At 36.8% G+C, this 20,445-nt stretch overlaps 1 protein-coding gene and 1 long non-coding RNA gene across 2 annotated transcripts in view; one reads left to right on the top strand and one right to left on the bottom strand.

Annotated features, from left to right (window-relative positions):
• Positions 1-4,973: 4,973 nt before the first annotated feature.
• Positions 4,974-5,918, bottom strand: TAS2R42 (taste 2 receptor member 42). The gene is given in 1 exon segment (XM_023226120.2): positions 4,974-5,918. A coding segment is annotated over 1 exon segment (945 nt).
• Positions 5,919-9,354: 3,436 nt separating this feature from the next.
• LOC111552127 overlaps positions 9,355-20,445 on the top strand; it is an 18,727-nt gene continuing 7,636 nt past the window's right edge. Inside the window, exon 1 of the long non-coding RNA XR_002734552.1 lies at positions 9,355-9,388. This is a non-coding gene — a long non-coding RNA (uncharacterized LOC111552127). The remainder of the gene's footprint in view (positions 9,389-20,445) is intronic.

The following is a 20,445-nucleotide window of genomic DNA, read 5'->3' on the forward strand; positions in this document are numbered from 1 at the left end:
CAACATTAAATGTGCTTTTACTACTGAATGTAATCAAAGTTTGATCAAAATGTAATTGCAACACAGAGGAGGGTGTTATAAAATCTATGGCCAATAACTAATTCTAGTTTCATGAAGATAATGACAGTTGGCTTGGGTCTTGAAGCTTTTAGGATTTCTTAAAGAAATAGATAAAAAGGGAGATGATTTTACACAATTATGTAAAAGCATATGCAAAGAAACCAAAATTATTCCTCTATCTGAACTGTTTTACTGAACTTTTGAGCTTGGTTTCCAATGCCTTCCTGGCTATTTGATTCCGAATAAGCTCTTATCAACTGAAATGAAAAACGTAGTAAAAAAAGATGGAAAATAGCAAAAAAAAAATAAGGTGGAGAGTAGGAGGGAAATTCTTTTCATTAATTCTTCCTTTGGTAAAATCCTTTGTCTCATAAAAATATATCCACAGTAAAATATATTACATAATTTATTTGTATTATTTTGAACTCTAATACAATGGTTTTCAACCTTTACTGCACATTACAGTTAATGTGGGAGCTTTAAAAAAAACATATTGATGCCTGTGGGCCACCCCCAGGGATTTTTATTACTTAATTGGTCTGGAGTGCCTTGCTGGCACTCACTGAGAGGCTCTTGATATATGTCTTACAGTGACTCCCAAACCCAGACAAAAATCTTTCTACGGAAAAGCTGCAAATCTATGATTCTCTGAGGACAGGACAGGATTTTGCCTGCCTTGTTCTCTGACAATGTGTTTCTCATTCAGCCAGTATTGATGCTGACTGGCAAGTTGGCCAGCAACTCTCTTAACAACCACATAAGTGACTTTTTTATTGTTGTTGATTGGTATATTTCCAATTCACAGAACATAAAGGTCCTGGATAATAGTAGGTCTTCCATAACTATTTGTTAAATGAATTAGTGCTAACTTAGTTGGCAGTCCCACTAGCAGCACACAAAAGGAGAAAATGAATAAGGCTTGACTGTGAAACAAGTATCAGAGCAAGAAAAGAAAGCACCTTCATATATGAACTTATGAATCATTTCTGTTCTAATCCTGAAAAACCCAACACTGTTCTGTGATCTTTCTAGTTCAATCAAGAAATCATACAGAATCAAAAGGAACATGCTGGTCTGCCACCCAAGATGGGAGAGGCTTGGTACTTTTGTTCATGAAAAGGAACTACTTCTAGCCCAGGGAGTTGAAGATGGCTAAAAAACTAGATTTTGTGACACAAGAAGCAAGATAGCCCTATCTGAAAACATCACTGATGTTTTCAGAAATGCTCTGTAAGTCATATAAAGGCTAATTGAGAAGAAGACTCCGTTGACAGGCATGGTTTAACTGTGACAAACACAGAAAACAAGTCAGTCAGGAGATAGCGATTGAAGAACATTTGAGTTTGTAGTTACACTGAAGAAACTAAAAATAAAAGATGCAATAACAAGTATAAAAACCACAAGACCCATATACTGTGAGTTGTATTCAAAGTCTAAGTTAATAATCACAATTTTTTAAATCTACATTATTACAGTAATCTATGTCCTACTCTAGACAAAATATCATCCGGTGTCTAGAATGAAAGAAGAACAACTGTGCGAATATACAAACACCCCCTAAAATAACTATTGGGTAATAGGCTTAGTACCTGGGTGATGAAATGATCTGTACAACAAACCCCCATGACATGGGTTTACCTGTATAACAAACCACTTGTACCCCTGAAACTAAAATGAAAGTTTTTTTAAAAAAGAAAACACCCGTTAAAGCATGACCCTGGCTCAGAGAAGATGCTGTCTAATCAAGATTTTGCTAGAAAAAGCCACCTACTAAGACATAGCAGATAAACCACCTGAGACAGTGAGGAAACTGGTGCTCCTCTTTCTTGTGGGTTTCTACCTGATGTATACATACAGTACAATTTAAGAAAACATGCCTTGGTATACTTGATTTGTGTCTTATTTGCCTTCAGAACTAGAGCTATGGGTTGGAGATAAGCCAATTTCAGCAGTTGAAACAAGTTATTTGTTCCTCTCCTATAAATTACCCAACTGTATGCATTGAAATAGCCACAATGATTACACCCAGAATCTTGAAATGAACATTTATTTGACAAGTGAGGTTAGTGGGAGTCTATGAAAATGAGTGATAATCTCCCTCTTTCCCCAACAGCTGCGTCCCAGGGTAGGTCATAATCACATCAGTCTTTCTTCTCCATGGTGCGTGTGGCAGTGCAGGTGTTGGGCATGGCTCTTGGATTGTGGCTTGGTGATGGCTAAATTCCCACAAACACCTTTTTTGGGAGAAAGTAGAGGTGCAGAGCTTGCTCTCATTTGCCATTCAAATTTGCAGATTACTGGCCAGGCATGATGGCTCATGTAATCCCAACACTTTGGGGGCTGAGGCAGGTGGATCACCTGAGGTCAGGAGTTCGAGACCAGCCTGGGTAACATGGTAAAACCCCATCTCTACTAAAAATACAAAAATTAGCCACGCGTGGTGGTGTACACTGGTAATCCCAGCTATTCAGGAGGCTGAGGCAGGAGAATCGCTTGAACCGGGGAAGCAGAGGTTGCAGTGAGCCAAAATTGTGCCACTGCACTCCAGCCTGGGCAACAAGAGCAAAACTCCATCTCAAAAAGAAGAGAAGAGAAGAGATTTAATATTTACTAATATGCCATGAGCCAAGATCATCCCACTGTACTCCAGCCTGGATGACAGAGCAAGACTCCATCTCAAAAAAAAAAAAAAAAAACACACACACACAAAACAAATACAGATTACAATACATCAATTGCAATAACCAGAATATGTCCTGGGCTGCTTTTACTAGTTTTACTTTCGTTTTGCTTCTATTGTGAAGAATAGGTCCCTGTTCCTTGTAGTCCCATCTCCCTGGGGTTGCTGCCTACTAAGTGTTAGACATGTGTTACTCTTAGTTAGACATGTATTAATTTACCAGTAAGGTTGCCCATGAGTTGGATCAATTGCTTACCAAAGAAAAGTTTATTGACACAAAAATATAAAATATAAATACTGTTTTGGGTTATCTTGTAAATAGTACAAAGTTAAGTCATTTATATTTAAAAAATATTTAAAATAAACTCAATATCTAAGTCTAAAATATATTCAACTTGATTTGCACATTACCTTTTATCAAGGCAAGAAAATTATGATTATAATCTTTGATAAAATACTAAATTAGTGATTAAATATATGTACATTTTTGTAAAAGGCAAATTACTAAGAAAATAGATTCTGTATTATCATTAAAACTATCATCATCACTATTACTGATACATGATACCACATAGCTCAGATGTACTTACAATTTCATTTGATGCATATGGGGAGAGGGAAGTATTAATAATTCTAACATCATTTCTGGCTCCAGGGCACAGCTGTGCAGTGGTGCCCTCACCTATAGCTTCATCAAGATTAGTTTACAAGCATGCATTTATCAATATTTAATAGCATATTTTTGTTTCTGTACTCTAGCACAAAATAAAGAATATATCGAAAGTAAATTCTAAAAGGTATCCTTTGTTGGTAAAAAAAAATTTCATTATACAGCTTCTGTACAATGTTTTAATCTATGCCATCATATTCAAAAATTTTTAGTAAAATTTCCCACCCCTAACCTTATATACAACCTATAGTTACCTTATCTAATCTTAGATTGTCATAGTCAAATCAGGACCATGTATACATATGCTTATCTAAAATTTACAATAAACCTGCAACATTCTGTAAACAATGTCACTTTGCTTTCTGTGCCTTCCTGGCTAACATTGTTACTATTTTTTCCTCTAAGAAATCCAGTGATCAGATTGCAACAAAATGCATGTCACATAAACAAACACAAACACAATCATCCTCTAAATGTATTTATGATCTTTTTATAGTAGCAATGTGAGTATAATTGTGAATTAAGAGATAAACCTCTATAATTTTAGTTCTATTACATAACATGGTAGAAACTGATTTCTGCCTCTCTGAAAATGCATATTGCATGTCTTAGAATTTAGCAATATTAGCAAGTGCCTAGGAACATCAAAATGTTTATTATTTGGGGCTTTAAATGGACATCAGCATTAAATCATGTGTTTCCAGTTTCCATTTAAAGATACTTTATTTCATACTACAAATCTTCCTTTTCTCACATAATCATCATATTTCCTTGTTATCAATAAGACTTCCAAAACAAAAATATACCACTTTTTTTCATTTAAAAAAAATGCTTGGGACCAGGCACAGTGGCTTATGTCTGTAATCCCAGCACTTAGGGAGGATGAGAGGGGTGGATCACCTGAGGTCAGGAGTTCGAGACGAGCCTGACCAATATGGTGAAAACCCATCTCTACTAAAAATACAAAAATTAGCTGGGTGTGGTGATGTGTGCCTGTAGTCCCAGGTACTCGGGAGGCTGAGATAGAATTGCTTGAACCCAGGAGGTGGAGGTGGCAGTGAGCCAAGATCGCACCACTGCACTCCAGCCTGGGCGACAGAGCGAGATTCTGTCTCAAAAAAAAAAAAAGCTTTGCTTTGAAGCTATGAGTCTATATTTTTCCTACTGTGACTTTAGTTTTTGATTAGATTTTCTCCTCACATTGTATATCTTTTACCCATTCAAGTTTATAATCTATCTTGCTTTCTAAAGAATCACACACCTTTTTCTCCACAAGTTGCAATTACCTATCATTTGCATATAAAATTAAATAATTTAGATTTTTTGAAATAATATGTGAGGCTAAAATATTGCTTGCCAATGCTCCAAACAAAAATGATTACTTTTAAAATGGTATCGACCAGCAATGTGTGAATTACCATCAAAAGCAGCCTGGTAGGATTTCATTTATGTTCCAAAATACTTAGAGAAACGCAGTAGGAAAAAAAACAAAAACACAGTGGAAGTGATCCCCAAATGCTCTTCATTGAGTTATTCTCTTAGAAAAGCTTCTGGAAAGTCTGTCTACAAAGGTAAAGGGTTTAGTCTTTTTGTATAGTTCCTAAGATGCCACAGTAGCCTCACAGCTGTCTGTCGCAGCTTGCTGTTTCCCAGAATGAGAATAAATGAGTGGCACGAGGGAAAGGCATTTAAGGCTAACGTGACAAACTGTGTGTACTTGTTGTTCCCCAATATACAAAATGTCCAATTTGCCACTTGTAAGGAAAAAAAATGAACTATGAAGAGGAAAAGGAAAGACATCACCATTTTCATGGCCCTCCTGTGGGCCTCTGTGCTGGAGTCTCTAGAGCCCAAGGAACTAAGCTTCAAATTTCTAGTATGTCTCACCAAGGACAGAAATTAAAAAAGCAATGAGGTCAGGCACAGAGAAAAGGGGATAAAACTGTTCAAGCTAAGAAGAGTTTTTAACAGAGAGAGTTTATCATAGAGAGTTTTACTTTCATCTAAGTATAAAGTCAGATTACTTTTATCTATTATATTCAGTGAGATATCCATAAACATTTCTATCACTAAACAGTCAAAAATCAGTAAGAACAGAGACAATGTAAGGAGTATAGCAATCACTCTGTTCATCCTCCACCTCAGCCAGAGGAAAAGGGAGTGGGGGAAGTGGGCTATCTTAAAGAAATAGAAAATGCTCAGGCAGGTGGCAAGCCAGGTGGTCAAGTGATTAGTCATGTGCCAAAGCATAGTAACAGGTTTTCCTACTCTATCTGTGGCATATAAATGTGGAGCAAGTCCCACTACACATGAATTGAACAGTACCACCAACAGTTGACCAATTATGGAGATAGCCAAGCAGGTGAGGATGAAGTCAACTGAGAAGAACTTTTGGTGCTTGATCCCTTCAGAGCAGTTTGCCAGTCCAATGAACACATTCCCCAGCATGCCAATGATGAATTCCACTACTGCCAGAGTCAGAAAGATTTTATCCAATTAGGTGGCCATTTCCAGAGACCAAAAAAATCCAAGTTTTTAATACTTTGCGTCATTAATAAATTTACAATCAAACTATTGCAGAAGAGCATTCATTTCTGATACTTATCTTCATTGCTTTTATTGCACTTCCAGTCTTGATCAGAACCTTCTGCTGTTGGATACAGTCTCATATACTTAAGGAAGTCTTTGCCTGTTTTTACTGTAATTCTGATCTTATTCCCAAAAGATCTACCAAGGAATGCAGTCTCACATACCTTCACGGAAGTGTTTTCATTTCTTTGAAAGAGTTACTGAATTCTAAACCCAACAGTTTCTGTGTGCATTTATCACTGGCATGGGCTGAAATTTTCCACTTGTGGTAATGACTAAAAGGATAAAGTCAAGTATATTAACATGCAAATATAGGCTAGATCCTCCCCCCTGCCTTCTCTGATTTGTATATTTCTGCTCACCTGAAATACTACACCATTTGGATCCAAATATCTTTATTGTTTTTCAGAGGAAGCTGTAGATATAATCTAATAATGTTGTTATTCAAGGAATATATTTTATAAATGACTGCTTTGTTTCTGACCTTATACAAATGCAACATATTTACCACAAAAAAAAAAAGCATTAAGAAGTCTGTAAAATAGTGAAAACAGAAAAAAAAAGCAATTAGAGTCAAGAATCAAATGCACTATTAAATCAGAAAAGAGAACTACAAACACTACTGTCGGGGGAAAAAGGGAGGTGACATTTGCCTTGGATCTGGAAAATACTTAGAATTTCATGAGGAAACTCAAGTCATATTTCGAACTGATAGAATAATATCCAAAAGACACCAAAACCTAAACTACTTTTTTGAAATTAAAGTCCTACTAATATTTCAGTCTAAATGTTTCTCAGGTATCTTAGAGTAACTTGTTCAAAATTAAACATAGTTTTGCTTTTTACCTTGGTCTTATATATGTTCTATTTTTTTTTTTTTTTGGCCAGAGATATATTGCTACCAATTTAGCCTTAATAGACAGGTAGAAAATGGTTGTAGATGAAATAAGGAAAGAGTAAACAAAAGTATTTGTTCTATATTCTAGGAACAATTATTCTGACAAAACCACCAATGCATCATAATTGAACTCACAGTTACAGATTGTGTCTTGGTTTATGGTCAGCAAACTGATATTCTATTACTAGAAATTAGTGGTCAAGTGTTTCCAGACAAATTAACCCAAAAAATGAATGAAATCATTTTTAAAACTTAGACCTTTTTAATGTTGCTGTCATACTCCTCAATTAAATTCTATTAATGAACATTTAAAAGTGTATATTTTAAGAATGATGTATAAAGAACTACTGGTAAGTTATTTCCTATGAATGAAAATATTTTCATTTAGGACAGATATTTAAAATTATAGTAAGACAGGAGGAGAAAAAGAGTAAACAAGAAAGGAAGGAAAGAAAGAAGAGAGAGAGGGAAGAAAGAGAACGAGAAAGAGGAAAGGAAGAGAGGGACAAAGAGAAAGGAGGGAGTTTACGAGACAGAGAACGGCTGAATGAAAATGAAGAAATGTAGCAATAACTGAAGAAGAATGATGGCTTTGGCCAAATTAGTGTCTAGAGATGGAAAGAGATGTATGGCTATGAGAAATATTTAGGAGAAAGAATCAATAGTCTGTGTGATGGATTTGGAGGCTAGAAAAAGGAGGAGGAGTCTGTGATGACATTTAGGCTCTCCTTTCACTCCTGAATGCATGTAGTACTGTGACCTGAGGGCATCACTGGAGGAAGAATAAGTTTAGAAGCCAAAAAGTAGGAGAAAGAAGAAAAGTTGGAAGATGAGTTCTGTTTTGAACATTTTGAAGTATCTGTAAACTCATCCAAGTGGAAAGTTGAAGTAGACACTTTGATATTCGTGACTGCAACTCAGAAAAGAAATTTGGACCACACGTGGAGGTTTGGAGAACATCAACACATATTTGATTTTATAAGAGGTAGGCGCTCCAAGGGTCCTAAGGAACACCAGAGGATAAAGAAACCAAAGGAAAAATTAAGAAGTCATCAGAAGGAAGAGGAAAACCAAGAGACTAGGATTTCAAAGCAACTAAGAGCAAGGAATGTTACAAGGACGGTAATCAGTACTTCATGATATTAATGAAAAGTCACTTACCAGCTGGATTGAGGACCAAGGAACTACTTAGTTAACTTAGCAAGAGCAGTTCAACTGACAACAAAGAAAACTACCATGGATTAAAGAGCCAATGAGATCCCAATAATGAAGCATTAGAAAACCAATTAAGGTAATTCAACATGTTAACAGATTAAAGGAGAAACATTCAGAAAAATATTTGATACAATTCTGCATCTGTTCACAATTATTCTTAGCAAACTGGGAATCAAATGAAATACTCTATTTCCTGATAGATAGTATTAAAAAAAAAAACCTAGAGCAAATATTATAACTATCAATCATACATTGAAATCCTTCTTCCTGAGTTTAGGACCCAGTCAGTGATAACCGTCTTACCAGGTCTTTTTTTAAGGCTTCTATTGATCAAAGTAAGGCAAGAAATATACATTTTAAGAAATTATAGGCTGGACATGGTGGCTCATCCCTGTAATCCCAGCACACTGGGAGGCAAAGGCAGGAAGATCACTTGAGCTCAGGAGTTTAAGACTAGCCAGGGCAACATTGTTAAAAATTAGCTAAGCTAATTTTTAATCTGCAAACCTCTTTTGCATTTCTTCATACCATCAACAGTTTAAGTCTGAAAATACCTTAACTTTTTGCCCATATAATTAGCTTATAATTAATACATATTGAATACAATCAAACATTCCAGAGTTTTAACAAAATTAAACCATTATCACACTCTTGTTCTCACTTTGGGTGTTAATCAAGAACATTAAGCTCTCTGACTGTGTCATTGGATATATTCAGTTTTCCTGCTTGGTATCTTAATTATAGACTGTCTTCCAGTCTAAAGAAGTACCTCTAATATTGCATCAGCCATCCCTCTCTCCATGAAGACCAGCCCTGCTCCTTTCACCTAGTCCAATCACTCAATATTTTTTTCTTTTTCAGAAGCTATGGCCTCTACTTTTCCATATAAGGTGATGGGTAACAAAAGAGTTTCTCCTTCACTATTATGCAAACACAGACCGATATTGTTACTCCTTTTGCATTTTCTTTGCCTAACAAATTTCCATCTGTATCTTTAGCTGTGGAAGATCTAGAGGAAGAATTTACAGATTGTAAATATTAAAATCCAAACTAAAAGTCTCTTCATCCATGTATGTGAGAAAAATATTGGTCAGAATCTTGTTCAGAAGAGGAGGAAAAGGATCTGTGGCATGCCTTATAGTCTTTCAACGGTCAGAGTAGTGGTTTGACCACTTACAAATATACAAATATGGATTGTACCATACTGTGGCCCTTATTCTCTGTTTTGTCCACAGGTACCAGGGGAATCTATACCTGAAGCACTACTGGAGTCAAGGTATAAAACACCTATGTTCTCTTATCTAATAAGTCTAAGAATTGAACTGCAAAGGATTTTCGTTTGCTAGAACTTGCCCTTCATATGTTAACGTAAAGGATATTGGTACTAGTTAGACTGGTTCTTGCCAGTGTGAGGGTAGTAACTGGTATGCTATTTATGCCCACTTGTTCAACTATCTCTCTTTTGAAATACCTGAGTGATTTTAGAAATGAACCAAGAAATTAGTTGAAACCAAATAATATCTGAGGGAGAAATTATATACAACTTCAGCGATTATCTTAGTCTGTTTGTGCTGCTATAATAGACTATCACAAACTGGTACTTTATAAAGAAGAGAAATTGATTTCTCACAGTTTGGGAGGATGGAAAGTTCAATATCAAGGTGCTAGCCTCTGGTAGAGGCCTTCTTGCTGCATCATCCCATGGCAGAAGGGCAAAGAGAGGGAGACAGAGACAGAGAGTAAACTCACACTTTTAAAAGAAACCAACTCACGTGATAACAAACCCACTCCTGTGATAACAGCATGGATCCATCCATGGGGGTGATGCCTTCATGACCTAACACCTTTTAAAGGTTCCACCTCCCAATACCTCCAGGCCTCCAACGAGGTGAACTTTGTGGGACACATTCAAATCATAGCATTTCACCCCTGGGCCCCCAAATTTGCATGTCCTTCACACATGCAAAATACATTTCCTCCATTCCAGTAGCCCCCACATTGTAACGCATTCCAACTCCAACTTAAAATTCCAAAGTCCAGAGTTTCACCCAAGTCAGATATGGATGAGACTCAAGGCACAATTCATCCTGAGGCAAATTCTCCAGCCATGAGCCTGTGGAATCAAAACAAGTTACCTACTTCTAAAATTCAGTGGTGGGACAGGCATATGATAGACATTTCCATTCCTGGGAAAAATAGGCAAGAAAAGAGGGGCAATTGGTCTTAAGTAAGTCCAAAACCCAGCAGGGCAAACCATATTAAATCCTAAGGGTTGAGAATAGTCTTTGACTCCATGTCCCACCTTCTAGACCCACTGGGTCAGGGATTGGGCCCCCAATTCCCCAGGCAGCCTCATCTCCACAGCTTTGCTTATCTCAGTTCACTCCTGAGCAGGTCTCACAGGTTGGAGTTTTGTGCCCGTAACTCTCCCAGACAAGTGTTATGAGGCAGCACAGGGCAGTGAATGCTGAGGTCTTTCAGGCACCTCTCTAGAAGCCTTGCCCTTAAGGTCCTAACTTGCCTCCATGATCTGGGAAATGTCTTCCAGGTCATTCTCCCATTGTCTTATGAATAGAACTTGGTTTGCTTCTAGCCAGAAAAATCTTTTCAGCAAATGACCACTTGGCCAAATCCTTCTTATTCTCTCCTGAACATGCTTTTAAATTCTTTATATGGCCAGGCTGAGAGTTTTCCAAATTTTTCTATTAGTCTTCACTGTTCATTATAAATTCCATCTGTAAATCATTTCTGTCTCCTCACATTTTACTATATACATGCTTGAAAGAAGCCATGCAGCCCACTGAATGCTTTGCTGCTGAGATGTTTCTTCCATCAGATATCCTGGTTCACCTCTCTTAAATTGCCTTCCATAAAGCCATAGGGCATGAACAGAATTCTGCCAAGTTTTTTTGCCACTTCATAATATAGATGGTCTTTACTACAGTTTCCAGTAAGATATTTCTCTTTTCCATCTAAGACCTCGTCAGAACGGTGTTTACTCTACCAACATTCTCATCAGGACCACAAAAGTAAGAAGTTTCAGACTTTCCCTACAGTTATCCTCTCCTTCTGAGCCCTCACTGAAATCGCTCTTAATGCAAAATTTATGGCAATCTAGGCTTTTTCTAGTCTGCTCCTCCCTTACTAATTTCCTGTCTTAGCCTGCTTTGTGCTGCTGTAACAAAATACCACAAACTGGGCAAATTATAAAGAAAGAAATTTATTTCCCAATTCTGGAGGCTGGGAAGTCCAATATAAAGGTGCCAGTATCTCGTAAGGGACTTCTTACTGTGTCATCTTATGGGAGAAGGGCAAAAAGAGAGAGAAAGAATGAAAATGGGGCTTAACTTGTCCTTTTATAAGGAATCTGCTCCTGTAATAACAAACCAACTACTCAATAATTATATTAAGCCATTTATAAGGGTTGTGCCTTCATGACCTAAACACTTCTTAAAGTTTCGACCTCCAAAAACCTCCACACTGGGGATCAAGCTTCTAACACATGAACTTTGAGGGACATATTCAAACCATAGCAGCCATGTATTTTACTAATTATAAAAAACAGTACTAGCAACAGCAATAATAAAAGGTATCATTTCTAGAACTCTTACTATATGCCTGGCTCTGAGTAAAATGATTGATTTGCATTTGTGCATGTATTAACTTAAGAAAATGCATGACAACCAACAAACATATGAAAAGAAGCTCAACATCACTGATCATTCAAGAAAAATTAATCAAAACCACAATGAGATACCATCGCACACCAGTCAGAATGACTGTTATTAAAAAGTCAAAAAATAAATGCCAGTAAGGTTGTGGAGAAAAAGAAGTGCTTATACACTCTTGGTGGGAGTGTAAAGTAGTTCAGCCATTGTGGAAGACAGTGTGGCAGTTCCTCAAAGACCTAAAGACAGAGCTACCACTCGACCCAGCAAGCCCATTACTGGGTATATACCCAGAGGAATATGTTTTTCTATTATAAAGACATACATGCAAGTGTTCATTGCAGTGCTGTTCATAATAGCAAAGACATGGAATCAACCCAAATGCCCATCAGTGATAGACTAGTAAGGAAAATGTGGTACATATACACCATGGAATACTATGCAGCCATAAAAAAGAATAAGATCATGTCCTTTTCAGGGATATGGATGGAGCTGGAGGCCATTATCTTTAGCAAACTAGCCCAAAAACTGAAAACCAAATACTTCATGTTCTCACTTATAAGTGGGAGCTAAATTATGAGAACACATTGACTCATAGAGGGGAACAGCATACACTGGGGCCTCTTGGAGGGTGGAGGGTGGGTGGATAAAGAGGATCAGAAAAATAACTATTAGGTAGTAGGCTTAATTCCTGGGTGATAAAATAATCTGTACAACAACCCCCTGCAGCACAAGCTTACCTATGAAACAAACCTGCGTCTGTACCCCTGAACTTAAAACATGATTTCTGGGTGTGTCTGTGATGCTGTCTGAAAGAGATTAGCTTTTAAATTGTTAGACTGAGAAAAGAAGAACATCCTCAACAATACAGGTGGGCTTCCATTCATCTCTGGCCCCACTGCTGGGTCTGAGGACCATTCTTGGGATAGATGTAATTTAAAGCTGACATAGTGTTAAATGGTTGCATGAGAACCATGTCTTGGGTGCTTTGGATTCAGATCTTTGTCATCTCTCGGGGGAGCATAGTAGAGCAAGATATCAGAGTTCCCTTCTACTGATTTTTTTTTTGACATCAATCATGTTATACCTAGTGAACATGGCTACTTCTACCTCCATCTGCTTCTGTTCATGGGAACCAAACTTCTGGTCTCTCTCTCTAAGGATATGTGTTAGGGTGTGGGGGCAAGTGATTGCTTTCATTGATTTATTTTTTCTTATTTCATAGGCATAAGGAAGGGGGATCGAATAACTATTGGCTCAAGGAGCCATATTTAAGAAAGCAAGCATTTGTTTTCTAAGTGAGTCATACCACTTGCATATAGTTAATTTTAGTTAATTTTTTAAAATTGAGGCAACTCATACCTATTATTGAAATCTATTTTCAATGAATACCAAGGCACTGTAGAAGAAAATTCCAGTTATATAGAATAATATCTGCTTTACTTTTTCTCATCCTAACAAGTTTTGATAATTTTAAATGAGATTTTGAAAATTCTGTTTTACTGTGAATCAAGAGTATAAATTCTATTCTGGGCTAGGTGATAAACAAAAGCTTTATTAGCACTTATTGGAAAATTCAGATAGGGCAAGGTCTCTTTAAAATAAGATTGTCTTCTGTTATTGAGCACTCAGCATGTGCAAAGCACAGTGCCAGGCATTTTTATACATTGTGCTATTTAACTAGCACAACAAAACTTCAAAGTGGTGGCATTATAGTCATTTAGAAGACTAAAAAGTTTTCATTCCTTTAATTAAACGTAAGAGTTTTGTAATGGCTACAATGTGAAAGAATGAAGCTAAAAATTGTGTGCTGTTGTCATCTGAAATGCAACTGGACACTGTCACTAATTTTCTTATATATATCCGTTCTTCCGTGATTTATTTTCTGCGTATATGAATGTAATATGGCCCAGAAAAGAACCATGACTCTCTGTTTTTATCTACATTTCCTTTTCTTTTCTTTATATATTTTGATAAATACATTTTTATTTAACTATTTAAAAATGAATCATCATTTTTCAGAAGCTAAAATACCCAGATGGGTACAAACATCTGTGAGATGTTTTGAGATAGGGTCTTGCCTATCTCAAAAATAGACTCCTATTGGAGACCCACCTTCCAATAGGAGTCTCTCTCATATTTTATATCAACATTGATCCAGAAGGATGGAGTGCAGTGGCACAATCATGGCTCACTCCAGCCTCGACCTCTTGGGTTCAAACAATCCTCTTACCTCAGCCTGCTGAGTAGCTAGGATTTTAGGTATACACCACCATGCCCAGCTATTTTCTTCTATTTTTTGTAGAGACAGGGTCTTGCTATGTTGCCCAGGCTGGCCTCAAAGTCCTGATCTCAAACAATCCTCCTGCCTCAACCTCCTAAAGTGCTGGGATTACAGGCATAAGCCACTATGCGCAGCTTACTACATGGATTTTTATATCAAATTTGGAGAGTATATTTCATATGATTTTCCTTAATATATAGACACATATTTTGCAACCATCCATATAACTGTTCATTGCAGTTGTTTATTTACTTATTAGTTTGTCTGATATTAAAACTTTCAGCCTTCTGTTATTTGTGTGTGTGTGTGTGTGATACTTATATCCCGATCTCTTTTTTTGTTGTTATAAATAGTTTATCATTGGATTTGGCTTTTTCATACAAATCCAGCTACAAATCACCTATGGGAGAGATTTAATGGAATTAAACCATTTGTAGTACTGATTAGTACATTTGTTCTTATGATTGGTATCTTATTTTTGTCTTCGCTTATTTATTTTGCTTTTGATTTATTTTCTTTCCTGACTTTTGCTGAGTTGTCCAAGACTTTATACTGCCTTTTCTTTTCACTCCAGTGGTTAAAAAAAAAAAAAAAAGTTCTGACCCGTATTTCTAATCTACTAGTAGTTAACATTAAAGTGCTTATAAAGCTAATTAAATTCACAATTTTCAGTAAACAAAGCAAATTTAACAAGCTCAATTATAATACTCCTGCTCCAAGAAGACCCCATTTATTATAAAATTATTTTCTCCCAGAGCTCTTCCTAGCTCTTGGATTTTGTTGAAAACATCTAGAATTTACTTCCAAAGTATTGCTAATGGTTCTTTACATTATTAGTCATATAATTCATTTACTTATATTTTTAAATAAAATTCAAAACCACGGAAATAAAACTTGTTTAAACAAGTAAAAGTTTTCTGGTTTGAGTGCTCACTCACCAATGCTGCTTATTAGCCATACTGTGCCTTTTATTGATTGTTTTACCTTGACTTGGCTCTATTTTTTTCAGGAAAGATGCAAGTGTAGCGGTATTCCTGAGCCATGGCATTGTTCATAAATGACTTGATTTTTACCGTCACACTTGAATGATAAAATGGCTGAACATACAGGATTTACACATGTTTCTCTTCAGAGATCTGTGAACACTTCTTTATTGCCTTCCAGTTGGAGAAAGGAGACCTTTGTTTCTGCTTGTTGCCCATAGGTTAAAAGCTGCCTGTGGTTATCTGAAATACAGTTCTGACAATTCTTGGAAAATTCCCTGGTGCTCAAAGACAAAAACAAATAAGGTGAAAGTTTTTAAGTCTGTATATGGAGTTAAGGATTTCCTCTTTTTGCTACTTTGAAGCATTTTTAAATTGCCACGGCAATCTTTAAAGGGCTTTTCTAACCTTGTTGTTTTCCATAATCAGGGCAAATGAGTGACTTCATGGATAGGTGGTCACCTAGTAACACCATTTTTCTCTTGCATAGTAAGTAGCTGACAGATGATAGGGAAGTTCCCAAACTGTAGAGAAGGTGGAAGAAGAAAACAATCATAATGATCATGGCTCTCACATAGGCCTCTGTCCTGGGTCTCTGGAGCCAGACGCCTATCACTACAGCTGTACAGTGTTTGCCCTTAGGGAGATAATGAACAAGGAACAATTAGACAGGAGAAATGGTAGAGTGAATAGACAACTCCAAGTTAATGAGAATCTGATCAACAGGAAAGTGGGCTTCATTCACACCCACCTTCCAATAGGAGTCTCTCTTATATTTTATATCAACATTGATCCAGAAATAATTTGATCTTAATTACTGAAATGATGGATATATAGAAAAACAAGACCATCGAGAATGTAAAAACAGCCATGCTACTCCTCCACTTCAGCTAGAAGAAAATGGCATGGTGGAAAAGTGCTACTTTAAGCAAATAAAAAATACTGAGATATGAGGCTAACCAGATACCTAACTACTTTGAAATTAATCTGAGAATGTCAAATATTGTTATAACTTTAATCAGGTTATAATTAATGGCACCTATATCTGGATAGTTATTATAAGTACATCTAATAGCAACACCCCGAGCAAAAGTGTTCTGCATATGGCCAAGCTTGAGAGGATGAAATTCATCAAATAAATCGATTCTCAACCCAGTCAATTAAGTTTGCCAATTAAATCCATCCAGTCTATGAATATTTTTTTTCCTTTATTTTAGACAGAGTCTCACTCTATCACCTAGTCTGGAGCATGGTGGCACAATCTTAGCTCACAGCAACATCCGCCTCCTGGGTTCAAACAATTCTCCTGCCTCAGTGTTCCAAAGAGCTAGGATTACAGGCCTGCGCCACCATGCCCACTAATTTTTGTATTCTTAGTAGAGATGGATTTTCACCATGTTGGCGAAAACTCCTGACCTCAAGTGATCCTCCCACCTCAGCCTCCCAAAGTGCTAGGATTACAGGCATGAGCCACTTCACCCGGCCACTCCCTGAAATTCTTATTGTGAATTCCACCATGGTTACAGTCAACTGCCCTTGGCATAGCTCCAGAAAGAAAGCCCCACTTGAATTTGCAATGTAAGTTCTGAATAATCAAACTTCGATTCACCAATAGTTTATTGTAGTTAATACATACACCTGTTATTTGGTATTCATAAATGTCTCCTCCCCCATCACTCTTATCGCAGAATCCTCAATCAGGAAGTACTCCTGTCTCTAAAATTTGACATAGTTTTCACCCCAAGTTCTACATATGATCTTCCTATATGCCCTTAGATTGTGATTTTCATATTAGATTGTGACTAAAATAGGTTTCTCTTTACTAAAGATGCAAATTGAAGACAAGTAGCTTTCTAAATTGTGCCTGCCCCATCTCCAAATGATATAGATGTCTCAAGCTGATTTATTAAGAGTCTTTAGCAGCAGTCTAATACAAAGACTATGCATCGAACTTCTAATGTTAGAAATATAACTGAATAAACTGAATAATTTTTATCACCATAAGTAAGGAATATGCAACAGACTAAGAATACTTTGGAAATGATTTAAGAATTGGAGCAGTGTAATGTTTATTATGTAGTGAATTATGCAGATAAATATTTTTCAGTGTTTACCTGGGTTCGAGAAAAAAGACATCAATTTTTAAATGCAGATTGAATCCCTGCCATACCATGTGCTGTAGTAGGCACAGTTTAAAGTCTCGTATAAAGAGGACCATATCCGATAATAGCTGTAGGCAAACTTAGGTGGCAACAGATGTCTTCTATGCCCTTTACATGTCGTGTAACAAAAGAAAAGGAGATAGGAACTGTCTTCTCTCAATAAGAGAAGTATTCTATCACTGACTTGCAAATCTGTCATAATAATAAAAAGTAGACTAACTTTTCATTTATTGCATTACTGTTTTAAGTTCTTCATAAGCAATATACATCTTTATTATTTGTCCTTGAGACAAACAGCTTTTATCTCTATACACCCTAATATGTGAGGCCCCATTTACCTTATACTACTACATTATTAAAGCTTTTTTCTACCTTTCATTCTACATTAAGGCCACAGTATTATATAGAGTAGTCATTAGGTTTGTTGCTGTAAGGTAATTGCATGATCTAAGCTAATTTCAGATGCATTACACCTATCACAGTAATAAAAATACAAACAAGAGTTGACATTTATTGAACTCTATGAGCAAAACACTGTTCAATCACTCTACATGTCTTATTTCATTTAATCCTTACCATAGCCCTAGTAATAGCTATCATCATTGTCTCCATCTTACACATAACGGAACTGAGATACAGAGTTTAAGGAAATAGATATATATGCATGGAATTCTAAGAAATTTTTAAAGATATGTCTTAAAATTACCATAATAATAAAACAAATATGTAATACAATTTTAACTTTGGAAATGAAACAAAATAATCAATCACATAATGGGAAAGGAAATAATTTTTGCCAGCCAAGCCAATCAAACAAGATCAAGAAAACTGGTGTTACTAGATGCAGTTGCTCATGCCTGTAATCCCAGTTCTTTGGGAGGCCAAGGCAGGGGGACTGCTTGAAGTCAGGAGTCCAAGACTAGCCTGGCCAACACAGTGAGAACTCATCTCTATAACAAATTTAAAAAATTAGCCAGACATGGTGGCACACTGTATTCATCCACTCTCACACTGCTATAAAGAAATACCCGAGACTGGGTAATTTATAAAGAAAAGAGATTAAATTCCCTTATGTTTCCTCAGACTGTGCAGGAAACATGGCTGGGGAGACCTCAGGAAACTTAAAATCAGAAGGCAAAGGGGCAGCAGATGCATCTTACATGTCCAGAACAGAAGGAAGAGAAAGAAGGGGAAAGTACCACATACTTTTAAACAACCAGATCTCATGAGAACTCTTTCACAAGAACAGCACCAAGAGGGGAAATCTGCCCCCATGATCCAGTCACCTCCCACCAGGCCCCACCTCCAACATTGGGGATTACAATTCAACATAAGATTCCAGAGACACAAATCCAAACCATATCACACATGCCTGTAGTCCCAGATACTGGAAAGTCTGGAAAGGATGAGGCGGGGGGATCCCTTGAGTCCAAGAGTTCGTTCAAGGCTGCAGTGAGCCATGAATTAAATGAAAAGATAAACTACCTCAGGTATTAAGAAACTATAAGACAATTTCTCATTTACCGCCATAATTGGAGCCAGGCACGGTGGCTCATGTCTGTAATCCCAGCACTTTGGGAGGCCAAGGCAGGAGGAGCACTTGAAGCCAGGAGTTCAAGACCAGCCTGGCCAACGTGAAGAAACCCCATCTCTACAAAAAATACAAAAATTAGCCAGGTGTGCTGTAATCCCAGCTACTCAGGAGGCTGAGTCACGAAAATCTCTTGAACCTGGGAGGCATAGGTTGCAGTGAGCTGAGGCTGCACCACTGCACTCCAGCCTGAGTGACAGAGCAAGAGTCTGTCTCCAAAAAATGAAAAAAACAAAACCACACACACAAAAAACCGCTATAATTGAGAAGCAACCCCGATACAGTTTTAAACTCCAGCAAATGTATTTATAAAGCCACAATAAAAGCACAAATCACAAGCATCTTGAACATCAACAATAGCTTGAACATATTGAAAAAAGATCTAGGAGTAAGTTTCATTGATCATGAGGAAAATTGGTTTTAAAATGTAATTTGTTATAAACCTAGTTTTATCTCATTAAATAAAAACTATTTGAAAAGAGGCAGAGCCATATTATGAATTCAGGCTTTTTTAAAACAAATATTTACTGAGCAAAGTGTTGGGATCTGTTACAGTTAATGGCGGCCTCACAAGACACAGGTCAGACCAGGTCCCTGTGTAGGTGGAGTTTCTATCCTCCTTGATGAATACATAAAATCAATAACCAAAGAAATAAAGTGAAAGTAAACCTTCAGATAGTTATAAGGGTTTTGAAAGAAACAAAGCAGAATGCCTGGACATACTATTTCTAAAGGCCAGAGGACTTTTTGTTTAGGGAATGTATCAATTAATAGTTACAGCATAACAAGCCACATCAACACTCAGTGGCTTGAAACAACAAGCATGTACGACAGTTCTTACAGTTGATTCTGTGGGCTGGCTGGGTCCTTCCCCTCTAGACCAGCTCAATTGGGATTGCATGACCTTGAGTTGCCCCACTCACAGCTCTGAGGCCCAACCAGGATGACTGGGGATCCATGGGCTCTCTCCACACATGACAGCTGAAGAGTTTCCAGCAGCAAGACTAGAGAATGGGCTCATAATAAGGGGAGATGAGTGGGAAGTCACAGACATTAATGGTGAATAGTTTGTACTTTTCATCTTTACATGTTTTAAAAAAAATCAGTTAAACGACTGACCACACGGAACATGGATTTACTTATTTGATCAGTGTGTTAGTTTTTTATTGCTGCTGAAACAAATTACTACATATTTCCTATCTTAAAACAATACAAATTTACTGAAAAGATATCCTATGTTCATGGAGTGGAAGATTTAATATGGTTAAAATGTCAGTACTACTTAAAGCAATCTAAAAATTCAAAATCCCAACGTTTTTGCAGAAAGAGAAAAATCTAACCTAAAATTCATTTAGACACTCAAGGTACACAAAATAATCAAAGTAGGCAAAATAATCTTCATAAAGAACAAAGACACTTCTCCAAGAAGATATACAAATGTCCAATAAGCACATAAAAAAGATGTTCAACATCACTAATCATTAAGGAAATGCAACTCCATAGTGAGATACCACTTCATACCCATTAGGATGGCTTTATCTAAAGAAAGAAAAAAAGAAAAAAGAGAAGGGAAGAGAAAAGAAAATAAAAAGAAAAGGAAGGAAGGAAGGAAGGAAGGAAGGAAGGAAGGAAGGAAGGAAGGAAG

The sequence above is a fragment of the Piliocolobus tephrosceles genome, chromosome 10, assembly GCF_002776525.5.
Source record: "Piliocolobus tephrosceles isolate RC106 chromosome 10, ASM277652v3, whole genome shotgun sequence".
NCBI classification, from domain to species: Eukaryota; Metazoa; Chordata; class Mammalia; order Primates; family Cercopithecidae; genus Piliocolobus; species Piliocolobus tephrosceles.